The following is a 22301-nucleotide window of genomic DNA, read 5'->3' as shown; positions in this document are numbered from 1 at the left end:
TTAAGATTTTAATCAAAATAGAATGTGAGGTAAAGATGTGGCTTTTACAAAATAAATGAAAAATGTCTGGATAGATTTTACTCAATTTAAGCAGTCATGCTTGACATGAGACCAACTATGGGATATTAACAGCAAAACAGCTTTATTTAGCAATGTTATCAGCCATGGAAGGAAGTGCTCTGGTTCATCTGATCAGTTTGCGTCTATGTAGGTACTTCTCTGCCTTACTCCTATGGTATTATGTGATCCTATTTTACATTAACTGACTCAGGTAGCACAGAGGCAGTTTGCCACTCACCATGTACAAGCTGCAAGAGCTACTGGAGCAATTGGGAACCCCTAGGTTTATTTTCCTCATGCAAACAGTAGGAATTTTGACACAAGTTTAGAAATCAATAGTGACAAACCATCACCCCAGACACTTTTGAAACTTGGCTACACTTGAAACTATAGACCTCCTGTACAGAGAACCTGGCCCAAACAGTGGTGGCACTTGGCCTTTTATAGTTGTATTACAAATAAACACATAGAAAGAAAGCAAGGGCAATTGATCATATGTAGACTGTTGGTTAAAACTACTATTTAATTACATTTAACTTCTCTGTCATGTCTTCACTATGTCAAGCTGAGCTCTGAGTATCTCTGGGGCAGGAGATCCACACTGTGAAGATATGTTTCTTAGGTCTGGATTAAATTTATCTGGTTTGAACTTGTGTGTATTGCTTCTTGTCTTTATGCTGGGCTGTTCTGTGAAGACTGTGACTCCCTCTTCCATATCTCTCCATTGGGTGGTGGAAGACAGCAACTGGATCATCTCTTCACCCACCATGAGACTTCTCCAAGTTGAAAAAAACCAGCTTCCTCAGCATTTTGTCCTATATCACATATTCCAGTCCCCTATGCATCCCAGTAATCCTTCACTGAATTCAATTGAGTTTGTCCATTTAAAAACAGTCATAAAATACAGCATTGCTTTACATTATACATTAATATACATCTGCCTATAAGGCACACTCATAATTTCCAAATATCAAAGCATTCACAGAATCACAAAATGGTGTGGGTTGGAAGAGATCTTTAAAGATTATCTAGTTCCAACTCCACTGCCATGACCAGGGACACCTTTCACTAGACCAAGTTGCTTCAAGCCCATCCAGCCTGGTCTTGAACCCTTGGAGGGATGGCGCATCCACAGCTTCTCTGGGCAACCTGTTCCAGTGCCTCACTACCCTTATTGCAAATTATTTTTTGTTTATGTCCAATCTGAATATACTCTCAGTTTGAAACTATTCGTTCAAATAATGACAAACTAATCTCTGGAATGAAATAAGTTAAATTATTATTTCCTTATCCATGAGCAAGAAAATATGTCTCAAAGAAGTTGGGAAATTTTGTTTAGTATTACACAGCAAACACAAGACTTCAAACCCCTTTTACTCATTAAATGAAGTTTGTTTTTTCAGTTCAAATTTCAAATATTTCAATGCTGGTGAGGATGTAACAGTGTCCAAAATTCTCACATACTATACTTGACAAAAACTATTACTTTTTTAATGACATTCAATAAAAATATTTGATTTAGCTCCTTTGTAAGAAAGAGGATTACTTACTGCCTTCCCATGTACAGTGTAAGAGGTTCAATGCCCCTTCTACTCTTTTCCAGTGCTGAAGATGAAAGAAAGCATATGCTATTGCTTCACTGTCCCCTCTCTTCAGAATATGTTCAGGGGGCAGAATTAGGCTTTTCATTTCTAGCAGATACTGAAATAAAAAAGCAGAGCACAATTATTACAGAGGTAATACAAAACACAGAAAGCTGACTGCAATTCTATAATGCACACTGAAAGGTCTATTTCCCTAAAGTACTTTTTCTCATAAGGTTCCCGCAAATGTGTAACATCACCCACTGCACTGGAAGACAACTACTGAATTATTCCCAAAAACTAAGATATGTTGCCAGATGGTTCTGCTCTACAGCAGTAGTATGGGGACTAGAATAGAGAAATTCAAAATGAAACATCTCTCTTATTGAAGGAGATGAAAAAAAGGGCTCAAAGCAGAAAATGGAATTTAATTACAAGAGCGTTTTAATTAAAAGCATTTATGATAAAATGAAGAAGACTTTAAGCATTTTGATGCACAATGCTCATAGTTCGCACACAGGTTGCTGCATTTACTGTATTGCCATTAACTGGTTGTGAGATCTATGAATATGCAAGACTGGCAGCCACCTAAGTAGCTAAGAACAAGTTACAAAGTAAAAATGTTACAAAATGTAACAAATGCCTGATTTCTGAGGGTGGGGGTAAAAGTATAGGACCTTTAAGCTTGCTACTTGAAATAGTTGTTGAATGTGTCATTACAATGAAAAGCACCACTGACTAAACCCACAAACAATTTTCACAGAAAATTTCCCCATAACTGGCTCCCCCCACCCAGCAGAAGCAGATGAAACATACAGAGGGTTCATGACACAGGAAAAGATAGAGCTCTCAGACATTATTCAAGCAGGTGATTTTTCCTCCCTCCTCATTTTTCCTCTCTCCTCCATGAACTAGACTAACAGTTAACTAGACAGACAACACCAGTTCAGCAGACATCACTGATACTGCTACATTCCAGTTATTGGAGGGGGAATAAACAGCAGAGGGTAAAGATGAATCCTTTCCTGCAAAGGATGCCCTTGCTGGCATCCTTTACAGAAAAGGAGTAACAGACAGAAACCAAGCTGCTGAATCAGCTCCTGTTTGTCAGTTCTCCTGAGGAGTGTAACATTTCCCAGCTGTGTGCTGACTGCTCTTCCACAGCACAGGGAAACTGTTGCTCTCTTCCACGATGCCCTAGATCAAAGGTTCTCCCCACCAGACTGTTCAAGTTAACAGAAAAGGCAGCAGGTGAGCCAGGCCCTAGCACAAGGTTGGGAAAGGAAAGGTATGGCTGATCACTGGCAATGAAGGAGGGAGTGTGAAGCCCCTCCATTTCACCCTGTGCTACAGCCTGGTCTGGAAGGAGGAGGACTGCAGGACTTAGGGACTCACAACCTCCTACTGCAGGCACCCATGAGGAGGCAACCTGGCACCAGAGGCAAAAGGGGGGCATGGGTGGTGTCAGCCTTGCCCAACCCCTGATAAATGCTGGCTTTTGTGAACAGGATGTACTGGTGCAGAAAAGAAGGCAAAAGAAAGGAAAGACAATTGAAAGTCAGCCTTGTGGAGGGAAATGAGCACCAACAGCTTGATTTTGTGGAGGATGTCCTAGAGAGTGTCAACCCTTTGTCTGATGGAGCTGTCATGCAGGTAAAATATTTGGAGAGGTTATGATCAAAACAGAGAACTGTCAATCCTGGGGAATAAATAAATACCTCAAGGAGAAATCACATGTTTCTGATGTGGGTAACTATTAAAAGAGGAGAAACTGAATTAGCAGTGGTAGTAGTTGAATGTGATACTGGATTTTCCCTAAACCCTTTCAGAAAAATCTGAGAGAGCTGCAGAGCAGGTGGATTAATGGAGGAAGCTGCAATTCAGTAGGCAGGCCAGGGGATTAAGGGTGATAGAGAGAACAGAATAAAGAGCTGACAAGAGGGAGGGACCTGCCAGGATAACACGGATACAGCAAACATTCACTGCCCTAATGAATGCCTCACCCTTTTAAAAACACACATTATACTTGTTGAGTAAAATGGAATACAGCTACAAGAGCTGCAGGTTTCTACCTGTTTTATTAATTTAGAACATTGACTCTTATTTCCATACTTTCTGCAAAATTAAATGAGAAAGTAAGTTCTCAACATTCAAATATTTCAACCAAAGGAAAAAATATAAACAAACCCAATGACATGTCACTATTAGTAGGGAAAGAAAAACCAGGAAGGAATGTTGTATTTCTAGGAGCATTAAAAGAAAATGTGTGTTTTGATTCTTATGTATTGCTTGTTATCAGCAATTGAAAAGAAATCAAGTAGAAATACCAGATGGAAGGATATATCTTGACACTTGTAATCAAGTTTAGTCCTCACTCAGTTAACTTTTTAGTCTGCATTTTTCTCAGTTTCAGAAAGAAATTATTTTTAGAAGCACCTCCGATCAAAAGCATGAAACCCTCCTCCCTTGTTACTGTATCACAGCTATCTTCCCAAACAAAAAGTCCATAGCTGGTTTGGTGATATTCAATAAGATCCCCACACAAAGTTGATAGGTGGCTCAAGACTCATTTGTGACTCATAAATCTTTTTATTTTATACATAAATGTCAGCCACAACTTTTGGGCATACAAACTGTCAATTAATTTATTCTGGAGGCATTTCCAGCAGGAACACTGACTGTACACAGCCCCAGAGAGACCCTGTCTGGAACACTTTATACAGTTCTCTTCAGGCACTTTCCAAAACAAAAAAGATCAAATTTCTCAAGCAAAGAAATTCAAAGAAATGGTTTTGGGAGATGGCACTTGAAGGCCTCCATCTACTTAAGTTCTCTGAACATTAGTGAAGGGTACCAAAAAGCTGCCTAGCTATAAGTAGGGCTTGATTATTATGGAAGGAGACATATGACTGTCCATGAAAATTAGGATGGTCTTGATGTCCATGAATAACATATCCATTGGTGCACTGCTGTATTTTCAAGGAGAGTTCAAGAGCTGAGAGGACATTCATTCATTTGCTGGCAGGGCTAAGGTCTACCTAGAGACAGTTGGGGGCAGCCCCCTTTTTTGGTAACTGCAGGCTACTGGTTTTGGATCTTTCAGAGGCAGGACTGAGTCCCAGCAATGTGCTGGGTTTCTAGCAGGTTGTCTGTGAAACCAACACAGTCCCCCTGAAACGTTTTGTATTGGACAAGGAGACAAATTCCAGTCAAATTAGCTAAAAAACAAACAAACAAACAAACAAACAAACAAACAAAAAACCACCGCCAAAAAAAAACCCCAACCTTTCCTTAGAAACCATCCAGTGAGCTGCAGTCCTCATGCTGCCCTTACAGTGTATGAACTACAGTCCTGATGGACTGCATGCAACAAACATCTCCAGCTCTTGGAAAAAAAACAGCCAAAGACATCTGACTGTAGTTTTCAAGAAGTTGCTACTGCACTTCAACAAAGGCTCGACAAGTGCAGTCTTCTCTTGAGCCACCAAAGACTTCAGGGTGGGAATCTGACTATTCATATCTCAAAATTTCCAAAGCCCTTATTCCAGAACACAGCCGTTGTTGTCACAGACTAACAGGGACACAAAATCCAATCATACCACTAAAATTCATACTAGTAACCTACATATCTTGACAGACTCTCTATTAACTCTAACTCCTAATATATCAGCATCCCCCTAGATTGAACCACAACCTTCACAATTTATGTAATAAAACTTCAATACCTTATCAATCCTTTGAACACACAGGGAAGAGGGGAGCCCTCTGTCATCCTGACAGAACTCTGAACACAAGCATGGTTCCATTTCAGTGGGAGAATCAAACAACAGGCTAAAGAAACCTGGTGAAGAGCTAGGCATTCATGGAGGAAATCTAAATGGTAAGACCAACCCATCTCCAACTGCATTTGTTTTTCAGGAACAAATGAAGAAGTTTAACTAGAACAAGAAATGCCATCACCATTTGGGCTTACCAAGTTCTTTTAAAAAATGAACCAGCTCAGAACCAAACAGCCTAGAAACGTTCAGTGAGAATGATCTCTTCACTCTTATGGCCAGTGACAGGACTTGTTGAGCACTGGAACAGGCTCCTCAGGGAAATGGTCACAGCACCAAGCCTGACAGAATAAGCTTTTGGACAATGCTCTTGGACACACTGTGTGACTCTTGGGGATGGTGCTGTGCAGGGCCAGGAATTGGACTTGATGATCCTTGTGGGTCCCTTCCAATCCTGGCATTTTCTTTGATTTGATGATTCTATGACCCAGCCCCAGTGACGTCAGAAACAAATACTGGAGTTGCACAATGATTTCTGCCATCATGAGATAGCTCAATTAGTCCTTTGCCACTGTGTTGTTCTGGCTTGAATGTTTTTTTTGGATTGTCTTTTTTTGCTTTTTCTGACCTCTCTCTTCTCTCCCTCTAACCTAACCATTTTTTGTCAAAGACCCATATTTAGGAGTTAGAAGTATAACAGTAGTTTTCATGTACTTCTGCAGAGGGCTTCTGGGCCAGTTACACGACATTGTGATAGATACAGCTCAGCTACAGCCATTCTGTACACATACAGGAATGTGTTTAATGATCATTTGGAGAATGACAATGGACCTTGTATACATGAAGTGCAACAGGGTGGAATTTATACTTCTCGCTTAAATCGATTGGGTATACATTATCTATTTCACAATATTGACAGCTCTCTGGCTCCTAATTCTCTCCTGCTGGGAGTGCTTTTAGCATTCCATATTACTTCAGTGACCTTTTATAAAATAAATCAACCTAACTCAGGCAGGTTTCCTTCTTTTCCTCAATTGTGCAATTTGACGCTCAGGTCGCAAACAGGCAACAGTCACTCCTGCACCTGTGACAGCATCCTTCCAGGCCAGAAGATGAGAATTTAACACTGTTTGAACAGGAACTCTCATGTTCCCAGTGGGATGAATAGAATAAGCTTAAGAAAGTTCCAAAATACTGGTTTTCTTCATGTCTAGTAAAGCCACTTTTAGGTCACCTTTCAAATTCTCATTGAATTGGTTGTAATTAAGAGATTTGGCCTTTCTGCTGGAAATACAATAACAAATCAGTGTCTCACTGAAGAGTTAAAAACTCTCTCAAACATATCTCAAATAGTTTCTCTGTAATATCATGGGGTGTGTGGAACAGATTAATTTCCCATCTGTTCTATGAATTTGTTTGCATTATTTGTTTCTATTAGCAACTACAACTTACTAGAAACCACACAAGCATACGGACAGACACAATTCTTACTAAGAAAATCAAAATAAATTAAAAAATTGAGAAGGGATGCAACACAGAACAGATGAATCTTTAAAAGTGTTTAAGTCAATGGTTTGTTACATCCTTCTAAGAGATTGTTTACAGACAAAATCGGCATTTCTTAAAGTAATATCAATATTTAAGTTGTCTGATTGAAATGCAGGATACTTCAGCAGAGACTCTCTTCAAATCAACTCAGCTCCTTACATACAAACCCATACAACTGTTTGCAGGACATAGTTTTGGCTCACTTTCAACAATCAGATATATGGACCATCATCTGTTTTCTCTTTAATGAATACCTTTAGTCATATGCACCACAGAAAGGAAGGGAGTGCTTTTCAGGAGGAGTTTGAATGAAGGGAAAGAACTCTGCAAATCAGTTCAGGAAGGGTGTTCCACAACTGATAAATGTCCAGGAGACAGCTGTGGTAGCTTATCAGTATTAGCTTTTTATAGTCCTGTTACATACAAGTAGGGAAGCCCCAAACACATATAAATAATATTGATGAAATTGTGTGTCTTTGTATACATACACCTTTTTCCCCAACCACTCCCCAGATTATGCACTCTTCATTATATAGTATGTACATAAAAACCCCTCTGGAATTACAGCTTCAGTGGCAATACAACCCTCTCTGTTTAACTCCTAAATTTTTGTGTGGTATGGTAAATAATTTGTCACATTTTCTTGTTTATTTCTTCCTCACTCTGAACAAAAGACTCATTAATGTTTAAATCCTAGAGAAGCTCTGAACACACATTACTTTTGTGACCCTGTTAGATTTCTTGTGATGCTACTTGCTAAAACTTACCCCCATTTCATTAAAAAAAATAGGATATGACTTCAATTACAACTGAGTGGAAGTTGAGGTGTAATATCCACACACTGTGTAAAATTATAACCAAAAACGAACTTTCACACCTTAATATCCTTTAGCTAATAGCAGCAGGAATGAGTGTGAAATCACCTGTATATTAATCTGCATTGGGCTATTCTGTTTTAATGATACAATATTAATTAAAACAACCTCTGGAGTCTGCTCCTATTACTACCTTGTCATCCTGGTAATTTATGTTTCACAAAGGTTTTCTATTTCAGAGTGTCAGACTTTGAAAAGTAGAGGGAATCAATTAATAACATGAACTTAAAAGAGATTGTGATGGAAACATTTATCAGAAGCATGGAGATAAGTGGGGAAAATGGAACAGGCTCCCGAAGATTGCTCATGACAGGCTAAACTGGTATTTTTCCTTGGCAAGATCTCCAACTAGGCTTCAGTAAAACATTGGGATGGAAGAAAGTAAACAGAGAAGACCTCGAATCAAGCTTTATTTAATATTTTCCTTTTGTAGTATGGCACAAAAACAGAAGCTCACCTAATATTACAAAAGGACTCATTCTCACCTTCTCTCTCATTGCTGTCTAAAAATCAGGCTTTTACTGGAAAAGAGTTGCTCCTTTCATAGTCACTATAGAAACATTGAGGAGGAAGCCTGTCTAAAGATGTCTAAGGCAGGTCATTCTTTCCACTGCCTGTAGAGGGAATCTAGAAGATTTTATTAAGCAAACAGCCTAACTTTCAGACAGCTATTTAATGGTTGGCATAACAGACAAAGCTCACAGAGAAAACATTTAATTCCTGCAGTGCATGAGAATTAACTTTCTGCAATCCATGTGTACATATGGAAGAGGGTTTGGGTTTATCTTGCCCAGACATGGTGTTCAACTGTACCTAATGAATAGGCTCCCTACATTAACACATCCCAGTTTTCCACTGCTCACTTTCAAAGGGCAATACTAGCCCAAAGGTTTGTGGGGTGAAGTTCAGAGGTCAAAAAGGTTCAATTGCCAAAAACCATTTGCCTTTAGCCTTCAGCAACCTCTTGGCAACATTCTTACTGCTGAGATACAAACCCCAGAGAGCAGGTATGGGAATTAGAACACATATAAGTTTGTTTTTTTTTACTTTGCAGCTCTCAGCAATTCTTCATCTCTGAGCTTTGTATTCTCAAAACTCAATGACAGGTTGCTGCATAAGGAATTACTAATGCAACTTATATGAAGTACACCATGAAGTCCAAACATAGGTTCTTTTGTACAGCATGCCAAAAACATTTTCTTACATGTAATCATCAAAACAAAAAAAATATTCTACTTTGAACTAGAAAATCTTTAATGACTATTTTGCAAATAATAATCTATCCTTATGCATGATCTGCCTGCAGCACAGCATTTGGTGAAATCCACATCAGCTAAAATTCCAAGAGTCACAGTCCTGAATATGAAATTGCAAACCAAAAAACTGTGCATACTATCAGCCTTTTTCCCTTTCCATTGTTTGCTCTCTTTTCCACAACATCACTCATTACTCTAACACAAAAATCAGGAGTTATATCCTCAGCAGTGTTAGAGCTACAACGATGTTTTCTCAATACTCACTTTTGGCACATGTGGATTAAATTCTACTGCTCTGTGAATAGCTTCTACTGCATTCATCTCTGCAGTACTCAGCCCTCGCCTTGAGGCAGCCTCTGGAGAAAATCTACAAAAGCAAAGAAACAAACACATTAGGTCAGAAATGCTAGTAAGAAAACATCAGAAAAGGAATCTAGAACATGGGCCCATGTAACCAAACTGAGTAATTTTCCTATGCTCTCCAAACTTCCATAGCAAGTGGAAACTCTGAGTGATCTATTACATCAAGGCCAATAAAAATCCCAGCAGAAGCGGAAAGCATGTTTGTATCTAATCATGGCAGAAAGTCAGTTCAAACAGTCCCTTCTCTGTCACTAACCTAAATTTGCTCTAGGTACCTTTCTAGGGGCATATTCAAGGCTGAAATTGCAGAAAAAAAAATAAAAGAAAATTAAAAATAACAAGACCAAAAAACCAATGCCAAATTATTGTTGGAGGGTTTATATTAAAAACAGGTTTGAGGAAGTTTTACGAAGGTTCCCAACCCAATGCCCCTGGGTGAGGTTGAGATGGAAGCACGATGCAGCAGCAGTAGCAGGTGGTCTACTGGCTGCAGCACCATTGAGGGTAGCATGCCCAAACTGTGGGCAAATAATCTGCCCCAGTGAATAAAAAACCAGACCATGCAATCTCTTTCTCACCTCACACCCCACGGCTAACTCCAGAGCTGTACTTGGCAGGCAGACACCACAGGGAAAGCTGTGACAACCTTAGCCCTGCCCTCCCAAGCTGGAGTCGCTGTGTAGGGAGGAAAGATGTTGCAGTAGGTACTGGCGATCTACAGGATAAAAAGAATGAAAGAAAATTACTTAGATCTTGATGTGTACATACACTTTAAAAGCAAAAACTGTCAGGATGTCAGTCAAGAAAATGACTTTCCACTCCACTTGCTTTTCAACTTTAGGGGGGCATTCAACCCTCAGGTGCACAGACACAACTCTGCCTGAGATTTGTGTGAAGGCATCTGAGAGCAGAATGGGGTTTTTGAGCTCCATCTCACAAGGAGCTGAGCACCCTTTCAGAGCGGGCCGGTGCACTCAAGTCCACAGCATCAAATAGATGTGCTCAGCACCTTGGAAGGTTGAGACCCAAAAGAAAAACATAAAAGGAATGAACAGGTATTTGTGTCTCTAAAAATATGAACGTCATCTACCTCTCAGAATCCCTGACATAATAATGCTAAATCCACCTGCCGCTATTTAATTAGATGAGCACTCTGCTGACAGCACTTGTAAAATGACATTGTTACCAGTGCATCCACATTCAGTTTTTACCTTTTTGTAGTCAGGTTTACACAAAGTTGAAGAGGTTCAGCCACACAACCCTTTTCAGTTGCATCTTCACTATACTATCTAGGAAGCCAAAGCTCACCCAGACAGTATATATAAAACTGAAACAAGAACTGAATTTATGCTATTTCTCTTCTTTTCTTCTTCCTTAGCATCTCAAGTGCAATGTTTGATCACTACAAATTTTTTGTATATAAAGTAATTTTATCAATTTACTGCAGGACTTTATTTTCCTGCTAAATCAGCAGATTTAGGGTGTGGGCTCAGCAAAGAAAAAATCTTACGTTAAATCAGGAATTTTGCTGGAATGTGGTTCTTAAGCACTTACTTGTCAGAGACAGCTCTGGCTTTGAGCAATGCAGCTGTGTAGCATATTGTTGCTGATTTTGGTAAACTTATATCTGTTGAAAAGAAAGGAAAAAATTAAATATTTGAAACTTAAAAGTGTGCAGAAATAAAAGTGTTTGATACTTAAGAGTAAGCATGACATACACAAAATTAGTATGTGAACTCAGAATACTTTCTCATCTTGGGACTTATGCTGCCATGTCACATGGATTTTTAAATTTCCACCTGATATACAGGCTTTAAAATGTGTGTTAATGACCTCTGGAACTGCTACTTAAACAGCAACTGGTATCATTAGAGAATAATTCAAAGAGTGACATGATAGAGACATAATGAAAGAATTCATTACGCCATAGATAAATATATAGATAATTTGGAATACCTGGATTTTTTCATAGTTCACAAAATATCTAAGTAATACCTGAGGGTTATCTATTTCATTATTCATGTTTTCACTAAGAAGCATCTGTCTCATATATGTGGCAGCTGTACAAGTTAAGACAGCTATTCAAGTAATAATGGATTTGACTTGCAAGCAACCAACCAGTAGATTGATTGAAATTAAAGATCTACAGTAAAATAAAGTGTTTTGCCTCTTAAGAAAATATTGGACCAAAACACACATTCACCAGAGACTCTCTAGCCATTTTATCCTCTTCCAGAGATACACAGGACCATAAACCTGACTTAATCCATTAGTTAATTTATACATGTTTTCTGTCAGCATATTGGCACAATGCATTCAAAAGGTAGAGGAAAGTGCTGCTTAACAGACTTGAGTGATATATTTGTTCTCACTGTTACACAGAATTGACTTCCACATTTTTTATCTCACGGTGTGATCCTTGGAGATGTCCTGTGCAGGGCTAAGAGTTGGACTCGATGATCCTCGTGGGTCCTTTCCAACTCAGCTTATTCTGTGATTCTGTAACCTACCCCGTAGTCACATATTGAGACTGAGATATTCCAGCATTAAAAATTTAAAGGTTACAGCTACATGAACAAAACCCCAAACCACAACAAACCAAACCCACTAAAGGTTGGATTCTGCAAACTCTTCTGTACATGCCGATAACTTCCTGTAACAAACAGAAAGCACAGCACAGCAAACACAAGGCACTGAGGTAAGTCCACTGTAGAAGTGAGGAGCAGCTAATCTGACTGTTACTCTATGAAACTATCTGTCCCTTGGTTTGTCATTAAACTTGATTAGAAAGACAAAATTACCATGCTAACTTGGTTACTTCAGGATTAACAGACACTTGTTATTTACTGAACTCATGTGCCTTGCAAGATAGAGCTCCAGAAGGGAGTTAAATAGGACAAGCAAGTCCTATCTCAGCAGTCACCATCCTGCACTTATTAATAACCAAGCAACCAGGCACAGTGTTATTCTGTGAGACAGAAAACATTGCCAGAATGATCGAAGCACTTTGAAAAGGCTGTCTGTTAAATCCTATTATCTTTTTATGCACTTACACTTCAAATATGAGATGTACAGATCCTGCTGGAGACTTCCCTATAATATATTGTAACTGTAATTTCACTGGAGTATGTAATTGTAGTGACTACAGTAATTAAAATCAACAACATGCAGAGCAGTTTGGATGACAGATATGTTAATTACTCCACTAATAGAAGACAGCAACAGACACAGGCATGAGCACATCTTCAGTGACAGGAAGAGAAAATATTTCTGAACACATCCAATAACCCTCTTTTTATCAAGTTTTCCTTAACATCAGGAGTTAAAAGTTATTTCCAGTAAACAGAAATGCCTTTTAAATATACTAAAACAAAACACAGTATCACAAAACACAATCTTCTAGTGGACAGTAAGTGTTCCTGAGCTGGAAACATCTGTGCATATAGATTGTAAGATGATTCACAATGAACAGCTGGCATCTGCAAGGAAGAGAAATGCAGTGAGATGAGCTAAGGCTCAGATACACCATGTGAGTCCTTTCTGCAGAAGCAATGGGATTTCTCAAAGAATGTTGTGCTCAAATCTGATCACCCATGGTCAAGAACAACAAAAGCAAACAAAAGGATTGGACTGTTTTTGTATCAAACCAAATGAAATAAAGACTGAGAGAAGATCCAACTGTTTCCTATGCAGATCCACATGGAACACCAGGAGAGAAGAAGGGTTGCTCAGGTAAAGGACAACACTGGCACAAGAATAGAGTTCAGAATTAAATTTAGGCCGCAGATTAAAAGGAAGTTTCTGTGAAATGAACATTTGAGGGCAATTTCCAGGTAGAACAGTAGGGCAAAAAACCCAAATAATTCTAGGATGGAGCTTGCTCAGCTCATGGAAGGGGCAGTATCATGCAGGGAATGCAACAGCAGGGGCCCTGATTCATCCAGGAGGCCTCTTCCAGTAGTACTATGCTCCTAGAGAGCAAGCAGCACTTGTTTGAGGATAATACTTATAGACCCCTAGCAATGGAAGAAATATATACCAATATTCATGTTTATCACAGAATCACAGAGTGGTTGGAATTGGAAGTGAGCTCTGGACATCATCTTGTCCAACTGAGACAGCCCTAACAGGTCCATGCCTGCTTGCTTTCAAAAACATTTTTCTTTTTGTTAGCTACATATTAGACCATAAGTATTTGGTCCTGCTATATGCAGGTCTATGACTAAAATACTTTAAAATAATTTTGGCTTCATCTCCAAAACTGCACCCTCATATTTTAGAGAGAGGCATAAACAATTATGTCTGGTAACAACTTGAATTTAGCAAGGGAATTGTGTCCAAACTAGCCCTAGGAGATATGTACTCTGTCAGAACCAAAGCGAAGTTTTAATAAATGACTCTGTCCAGCTCTCTGAGCCATCTGGCAAAATATCTTCACATACTCTGTTTCCCACCCTCCTGTGATTACTTGTGGAGCTCCCACAATGTGCTGAAAGATGTGACTGCTATTCTGTTGTCAAATTCATCAGGACATTTTTGCCTAATAGAAATGGATATGTCAGTCTAGAAAAGACTCTCCTTTCTTATTGCTTGTATTGTAACACAGAATACAAAAATCTAGACCTACTTTATAAGCATTTTCTTTCAACAAGCCCCAATATGGGGAGGGCTAGGAAAGTGAATTCTTACTATTCATTTGCTTCTTAAGCAGTTGTTTGTGAGTCTGAACTGATGGAAAGATGCTATGGATATGCAGAGTGTGCCATATATCATCTGAAATGGTCATGGGATCTACTGTTCTTATCAATAGCAACTAAAACAAAAAAATTATGAATCTGGATATGGAATGATGCAACACTGCCTAATAAGTCAGCAGACGGCTCTAAACATGAAGAGACAGGCATGTTGCAATTGCTTTAGTCATTAATAAATTCAATAATGTAAGTCACTAATCACAAATTATTCTTTAGTTTGCACAGGTGGTAGGAAGAATTGCTTATAGATTGAAAGCATTCTAGCAAAGAAATATGTGCAGGCTGAATCAGTGATGACAGAAGAGAGATGCAGTCATCTATAGAGACACAAACATTAAGAAAGAAAGTGAATTAAGCTGATACAAATGTTTAAAAACAAGAGTAACCTGATGGAAATCATTAAAGAAAACTTTGAGATGAACATCAGGGGAAAAACACTATCAAAAATATCTAATATTCCATTGGAACACTAATCACATTTTCCCATAAAATGTAGTAGAAAACATGCTGGAGGGAACACAACTATGAATATGGTGCTTATGAAAACCAGTTCTGATTCTCTGTACTTTTGGCATTCTTTCTCAGTAGTGGGAAACACCCCAATCAAACATACATAGCCCCTATGATAAAATGGGAAAACCACAAGAAGTCTTATTTTGCCATAACCACAACTAAAACTTACACTATTCAGATATGGAAAGAGTTACAACTGCTGATTTTAAACATTTCATCTACCACTCTTGCTGACAAGCATATCGGTGACCAAGCAAGTGTCAGCCACTTTAACTTAACCGAGTTCAATCCTAAATGCCTGTAGAGGGGAAGAAATAATTTCTGCTTAAGAAAGTTAAAGAGAGCAAGACTAGTATAATTACTTTAGACTTCTTGTGCTTTTGCACAAATAGGCAAAACAAAAAATGCCACAGAATCATATGGCAAAAAAAAGAAACCAGATGGTATGAACAGACACAAACTGTTGCTGAAACCTAGCTGAAGTGACAAGTGATTTTGATATGGAGTGAAGAAATCAGTTATTGCAAGAAGCAGCTGGAAAAGATGTGATAGGAACAAAGACAAAATATTCTTTCGATATTACTGTTACACAAACTGGAGGTCTTGATTCGTGTCTCTTGGAGAAAGTAGATTAGGTTTTGGCATAACCATAACTAAAAGGAACTTTCTCTTATTATATCTCTTTCAAAGAAACAAAAGGGTTATAAAATACTGTATATGAGGGAATGGCCACTTCCATGTTGCCACTTGCTACATCTTTAACTCTGAAGAATTCTCTTCACTGCACTTAGAATGCCTACCCAGTTAGCTCCATCAGGTAGAATATCTTCAAAATGTCAAATACAAACGCGGCAAGTAATGAAACTATCTACAAAACCCCTGGAGACCATAGCTAATGTAACTGAAGGCTACATGCAATTGCTCCATCAAACTGCAACTCTCTACAAAAGGACTGCCTTCAATATGAATAGAATTTACATGCAAAATCTGTAAGGACAATAAAAAATGGGAAAGAAGGGGGCAGAGAAAAGACAGTAGCCCTGAACTGGCTACATTTTAGCAGAAGTCACTTCTCTGTGTTAACTGTTAGGATTTCACTAAATTAGAAGTATTCCAAGAAAAAGAAGTCTCTGTTTCTGAAGTTGTCTTCAGTTGCAAGAGGTAGCTGGGGGTGTGTACTCTATTGCCATCTGTTAGAACCAGGTGGGGCAGTTATCTGCTGTTAATGGGCCACCTGTTAAAACCAGGTGGGGCAATTTTCTTTATCTCTTCCACAACCAATCCTCCCTCTGGGAAATATCTTCTGTTAATGGACCATTGAGTGTCACTGCATGACTGATAAAATTACACCATCCATTGGGAGATGCTCTGCCCAGGGGGAGGAGCCAAGCATTCCTACCTGGATATAATCTGAGATTTTGAACACCTGAGGTACCATTCTCCCACTGGATTCCCAGAGGAGCAGCCTTTTCCCACTGGATTCCCAGAGGAAGACCAGCCCCATCTACACCACTGTTGGACCCTCACAGGAAACCTACACCCTTTCTACAGGATCACTGCTCCAACAGAACCACACCTGTCACTCCAGGTGGATTGAAGCCACCATCTAATCAAACTGCTACCAACACGCTGACCAACAGGGTGTTAGGTTGTATTTTGACTCTGTCTGTGGGTTTTTTTTATATTTTTGCATTTGTATTTTTAATTTTCTTATTAAAGAACTGTTATTCCTATTCCTATATCTTTGCCTGAGACCCCCTTAATTTCAAAATTATAATAATTTGGAAGGAAGGGGTTTACATTTTCCATTTTAAGGGATGTGCCTGCCTTCCTTAGCAGACACCTGTCTTTTCAAACCAAGACAAAAGTGTTTCTTCTAAGGCCTGCATTTTGATATAACACTCATTTCAAGCCGGATTCTGCCTGAGCAAGCTGTTACCAAACAGAAAAGTGTCAAAGCATAGAGCAGAATGAGATCTTTTGTATTTAAGCCCCATTTCCTTTCTATGTGTTCTTTGCTCTAAAATACTGTCTCAAGTGAACTCTGCATTTGGGACTCTGGCACGGAAATATGGTCTTTCTCCTTCTCATTAGGAGGAATGTGAGAGAAGGCTCTGTTTAAGGTGTTCATCCCGCAAACCAGAAGGCTTTTAGTCTCTCTGGAAAACAGTGTACTTTTAAAAATTGAAAGCAAGGACAGGTTTAGAGAGGAACCATTGCATCACTAAGATTAAACACAGAGGCATCCATTCTTTCTAAACCTGACTTTAGATTGCCAGAACACAGTGCCCAGGTTATCACTTAATATCTGTTAAAGCAACTGGCTACCCAGGGAAATTAATAAATCAGTTGCTCCAAGCATCACTACAGGCAGACCAACTCCCCCAGCCATAACTATTTCTGTTGTAAATAACATGGATATGTGTTAAATCAGAGCCAAAAATATTTTCAGAATTCAACAGTATTTAGGTCATCCTCACTCTATTGACAGACATTGAACTCTGAAACCATAATGATGTAGCTCAGCAACAGTGCATGCTGTTCCACTAATGAGACCCTTTTTCCATGAATAATGAGTATGGACATCAGCTCTGTTGCCAGGTACATAATATAAACACAATTTAACACATGGCTTTTGGTAAAGCAGTGCATCTGCTTGCAGAGGCTGAGGTTTCACATGATGTGGTCCAACATTTCAGCCCAGGGTGGGAGCAGACTGCTCAAGGAAATAATTTGTTCATATGTTATCAAAATACAATAAATCAGGTTTGGTCTTAGTCAAAAAAAAAAAAAAAAAAAAAAAAAAAAAGCAGAGTGGGACCAAAAGAAACTGCAGATAGGAAAGTATAAATGAATTCAGTGTTTTATATTCCAATAAATCTTACAACACGTGAAGCTGATGAGTTCTAAAATGAGCTGAGATTCCCTGAGACAGGCCTTCTGAGACTCATGAACTGTAAGGGTTATACTGGTTAAGCCTGTTTTTGCTGAGTCCTTTTGCAAACCTAGTACATACATACATACACCATACCAAAGTGTGAGCTGAAACCGCCTGTGCTCAAACAGCCAAAGTAAGAATTTTTAAAAGTCTCATTTGTTCTGACTCTATCATATGCTTTTGAGAAAATGAAACACGCTTTCCATTTTTATCAGCTTCCATGACACAAAGTGCTACCATGGTATTGTTTAAAATCAGGGATCAGTGCTTTTTAGTATGCCAAAGAAGAGCTCACACTGGAGTTTAGTCTTGAGATTTGAGAATACAGGCTTAATACCCTGTTCTGTCACAATTCTGCTATTTCTCAGGACTATTACCTCATAACTACATTGAAGACTAGAGGGTGCCAACATACTGTGTTGCCTGGGGAATGAAAACCAGCATTTCTACTTATTTGCATTTTAGCATGGCAAAATAAAGAACATAGGAATCTATCCCAGTGTCACAGGAATTACTGAAATACAAGAAGATATTAGAAAGACTCTGATGTTACCACTTTAACTGCCAGTTTCTTCAATCAGACTAAGTACGACCAAGATCTCTTTCAGAGTCATTACTGCTACTGAATGTCAGTATTCAAGGGCCTGGGTGACATTTTGATCTCTGCTTAGAATGATTTGACTCCAAAAAGAGTTGAAAACATTCCAGACTGGACTGGTAGGAGTGATTATCACTAATGTCGCTTGTAATCAAGTGCTTATTTATATTCTTTTTTTTTTAAATAGCCTTCAAGTTTCAAGACCCAGAGCTCCAGCAGCTGTGATTTGAATATGAAAAGAGTTGCAGTGCTGCACAAACCAATGTTTACTGAAAAACAAAACAAGATAATACAAAATGTTCACCTAGTCTTCTGAGCTTTCCAAGGTTTCTCAATAAGAAATGAAGTCTGCTACTCACTAGACTGCTATGAAGTTAAATCAATGTTCTCTTCCACGCTACTAAGTCAACAATCACAGCTAAGTCCATGGGGGAACTGATAATCTTTTCTTCAGAAAAGGTTTGAATAGCATGCAATAACAATTCTGCAGAACCTAAACAGTCATTCTTTAAACATCAACAGAAAACAAAGAAAGCACAGGGGAACTGCTAGTGAGTGCCACCACCCTGTACAATAATTTCAGCATGGGTTGGCAGAAAAAACACACATTATTTAATCTTTGGATAAAGGATCGTGTAAGGGTATGTATGAAGCTCATGACTATCAATTTAACTACAGTGTTTCCTAAATGTTAGTAGTTTGACCTAAATATATTTTTTCTGTGTGTATCACCTAGAGAAAATACAAATACATATTTGAACTTACCATCATACTTTGCTAAGACTGCCTGGACATCTGCATATGCTTGCAGCTCCAACAAAGCCTCTAGCAGGTTTTCGTGGATGTTGAACATACTGAGCAGGGGAAACTCCTTCATCAACTACAAACAATAACATATGAAAAGGTTAGATTATTAAAATGGAGAAGGGTTTCTTATTCAAAATGCATTGAAATAGACAACACCAAGTTAAAACTCCTCAGTTCCCCTTGCTCTTAATTCTTTCCCAAAGCTCACTATTATCTCAGAAATTTCTGAGCTTATAATGGATACAAGGTCAGGTTCTTGTCAAGACATGCTTGTATAGGATGTAATTAGTCAAATCCAACAACCCAGCTATCTGAACACATAACTCTCCTTCAATGAATAGGCTTCTTCAAAGTGAAAACCAGTTATTGTTCTGGGGAAGAATCTTCACCAGTGTACCACCAGTGTATCAGTAGTATGTAATCCAGCACCTCTCTGGTAAAACCATAAAATACATTGAAAAACCACAATAATCAAAGTAGGGATGTTACATATCTACTTACATAGAGAAGCTTACATATATGCAGCCATATTATCAAGTATATGATACCAAGATTTGTAATTGTTAGTACTTAAGAACACAATTGCAACTGTGGCTGACAATTAAAAAAAAAAAAAAAAAAAAAAAGAGAAGGAGAAGGAGGGAAAAGAAAAGACAGCAACAATAGGAAAGGTAAAGCTTATGCAAATCAAACACCGTAACTAAGGAATAGATCTTGCATGACAAACTGAGTGAAATATGGAGTTAAAATAATCCATTCTTTTCACATGTAAGTGCCTTTACTTTATGAACTCAGCCATTGGGAGATACCAGGAATTTGTTTCTAGATATCCTCAGTTTCAGTATCTGCATAGATTCAAATGGCTGAAGTTGATACTCATTTGCATCTCTTTTTTTAAGTCACACCTATAAGAACCACACCTGTTTTTTACTGCAGAATTGATTAAACAATATTTTTTTATTGTCAGAGTGATTCTCTAAAGAACTGAAGTGTTGAAAGATCCTTGGTTCCTTGTGTCCCCTTTATGGTTGTTTAACTGCTTTCGTGATGTAGAATCAGCAAAAAAAGGTCCCTGACAGTGAAGAACTGGGGTAACTGATATTACCACTGCTTCTCAGGAATTTGCAGGGAAACACTAAAATTTACAATCTCTCTAATAGGGTTCATGAGAACAGAAATACTGTAACAAGCCAAGTAAAGAATATGATTCAAGGTCAGCCTTGCTCTATTTGAAAATAGTAAGCCAGATCTGAAAACTCTGACACTTAATAAACCTACCTTTCAAGATGTAAACACCAAAACTCATGAGAACCAGCAAATCTTCATCTTACAAACAGATAAGATAAAAGTAAAAAGGATTGAAATGAGGGATGGACATTCACCAAGAACTTAAAAGAGAAAAAGATAATGCACTGGAGCTTCTTCACTCTGTTAAGAAGGAGACCTTAACAGGTGAACAGAGAAGCAAAGCACAGAAAAATTTCTTTCTTGTGAAATGGTCTGGTATAAGCTAATGGAAGAACTATTCTGCCCTTAAGACTCTTAAATTTGTCTGTCTGGAATAGCATTGACTTTGCTGCAGTTTGAGGATTATTAGATGATGAAAGGTAAGAATGGCAGTGTTATGTTTAATGGATTGTATACATTTCTGGTGAGAGTCAGGATCACTGAGAAAGCAGCTGAAAGAGGTCACTGAACTTTTCATGTTAATGGCATGGGGATGGCCATAAACTCCTGGTTTCATTGGTAGGAGCTGAACCCGTGAAAAAGAGCACAAACAAAGCTGCATAGTTTGCAAGCTTTTCTCCTCCATTAAAAAAAAAAAAGACCACAGATCTTGAGATCTTGATGCTTATGTAGGTTAAGTGGAAGGGTTTGAGAATAAAATAAAAAGTTTAAGTCGTTGTTCATGAAAAGAAGTAAGTGCAGGTAAAAATTCACATAGTTGGATTCATTAGCTAAAGATCCATCATTAAGTCTACTTCTCTTCTTTCTTGTCCTTACTCACTACTGGATTTTTAAGAGAGGAAGCTACTATTTGGCAGGAAAGAGCATGACAGAATCTGGCTCTACATAAATGTGATTTAAAGTTCAAAATGAACATCTTGCAAAGAAACCTCTCTAAGGGATTAAGAAAGATTATCCCTGCTCATTGAGAATGAATAATGGCTGGCAAAATAACATTCCCTCCATCAGTGAAGAGAAGGGAAGAGCTGCTAGTTATAGATGTACTCTGGCCAGTAAAAGCTCTTACTGTGGTTCTCCGCCTCTCACTGACATCACTCACTGATTAATTTTTTTGCTATTTTAATTAGGTTCTGTCAGAGTGATAAAGCCTTTCTCAGACAGCAGAGGAGTAAAGGTCACTGTCTGGACTGCCAGGCCTCCAAACTGAAAAGTGTTAATAAAGGTTTCATCTGGGAAAGATCAAGCGTTAAGAAGTCCAACCCAGTAAGTAATATTTAACTCAGTTAATACTGTAGCCTCAAAAATAAAACACCTCTAAGTGACCACTCAGCTATTTGAACACTGACTGTGCATAAATGACAGCATGTTTGCTATTAAAAAAAAGAAAAAGAAGACATGAACTCATTTTTCTGTCATATCTGGATGTAGACTTTCTATTTCTCACTGCACATAATTTCCAATCACAGTAAAAATTTATTTACTGAGAAACTTGCCAGAAAATAAAGCCACTTGGATGGAAGAATATTATGACAGGTCATCTTTCAGGTCTCATAGTGAAAACAAACACTGGGAAAGAAAAAACTGCCACACAGGTCTGGTGACTTGTTAGGGAAGGCCACATACTGGGTCATGCTGAGGAGCAGTGGGAGCAGACTGAGCTTGCTCCCCTCCCTAGCAGATGGAGGGGGAGCTGGTTCATACTCCACACAGAGATGTAAAGATGGGCACATTATTCCCAAACACAAGATAAAAAACACACCCTTGAGTTCCCCAGATCCATACATCATTGAGCTCTCATTGGCCTCCAGTTTCAGAGGCATGGACATCCCTTTGCACCTAAAAATTTATTTTCTGCAAAGTTACAGACCAGTATTTGCCAAATCATTTGGCTTATACATTTAAATTATTTTTACTTCTTCACTGTAACCTGAGAAATTTATTTGAGTGGCAGGCACTGCACTTGAAGACAAGATGAAGACTCTGCTATCATCTTTCTCCACACCTTCAGACCTCAAGAGACAGCCATCAAATTCAGCATTCAA

General features: G+C 38.5%; 1 protein-coding gene across 3 annotated transcripts in view; it reads right to left on the bottom strand.

Moving 5' to 3' along the window:
• Positions 1-22301, bottom strand: part of ST7 (suppression of tumorigenicity 7) — a 133715-nt gene that overhangs the window by 7115 nt on the left and 104299 nt on the right. For all 3 annotated transcript variants that reach the window (XM_053943449.1, XM_053943452.1, XM_053943450.1), the window contains exons 9-12: positions 19030-19144; positions 11016-11088; positions 9363-9465; positions 1611-1761 (exon numbers count right to left, since the gene is read on the bottom strand). In XM_053943449.1, the coding sequence (XP_053799424.1) occupies positions 1611-1761; positions 9363-9465; positions 11016-11088; positions 19030-19144 (442 nt within the window). The remainder of the gene's footprint in view (positions 1-1610; positions 1762-9362; positions 9466-11015; positions 11089-19029; positions 19145-22301) is intronic.

This window comes from Vidua chalybeata, chromosome 5, assembly GCF_026979565.1.
Source record: "Vidua chalybeata isolate OUT-0048 chromosome 5, bVidCha1 merged haplotype, whole genome shotgun sequence".
NCBI lineage: Eukaryota > Metazoa > Chordata > Aves > Passeriformes > Viduidae > Vidua > Vidua chalybeata.
The sequence above is the reverse complement of the archived record's forward strand: the minus strand, read 5'-3'. Positions and strand labels throughout refer to the sequence as shown.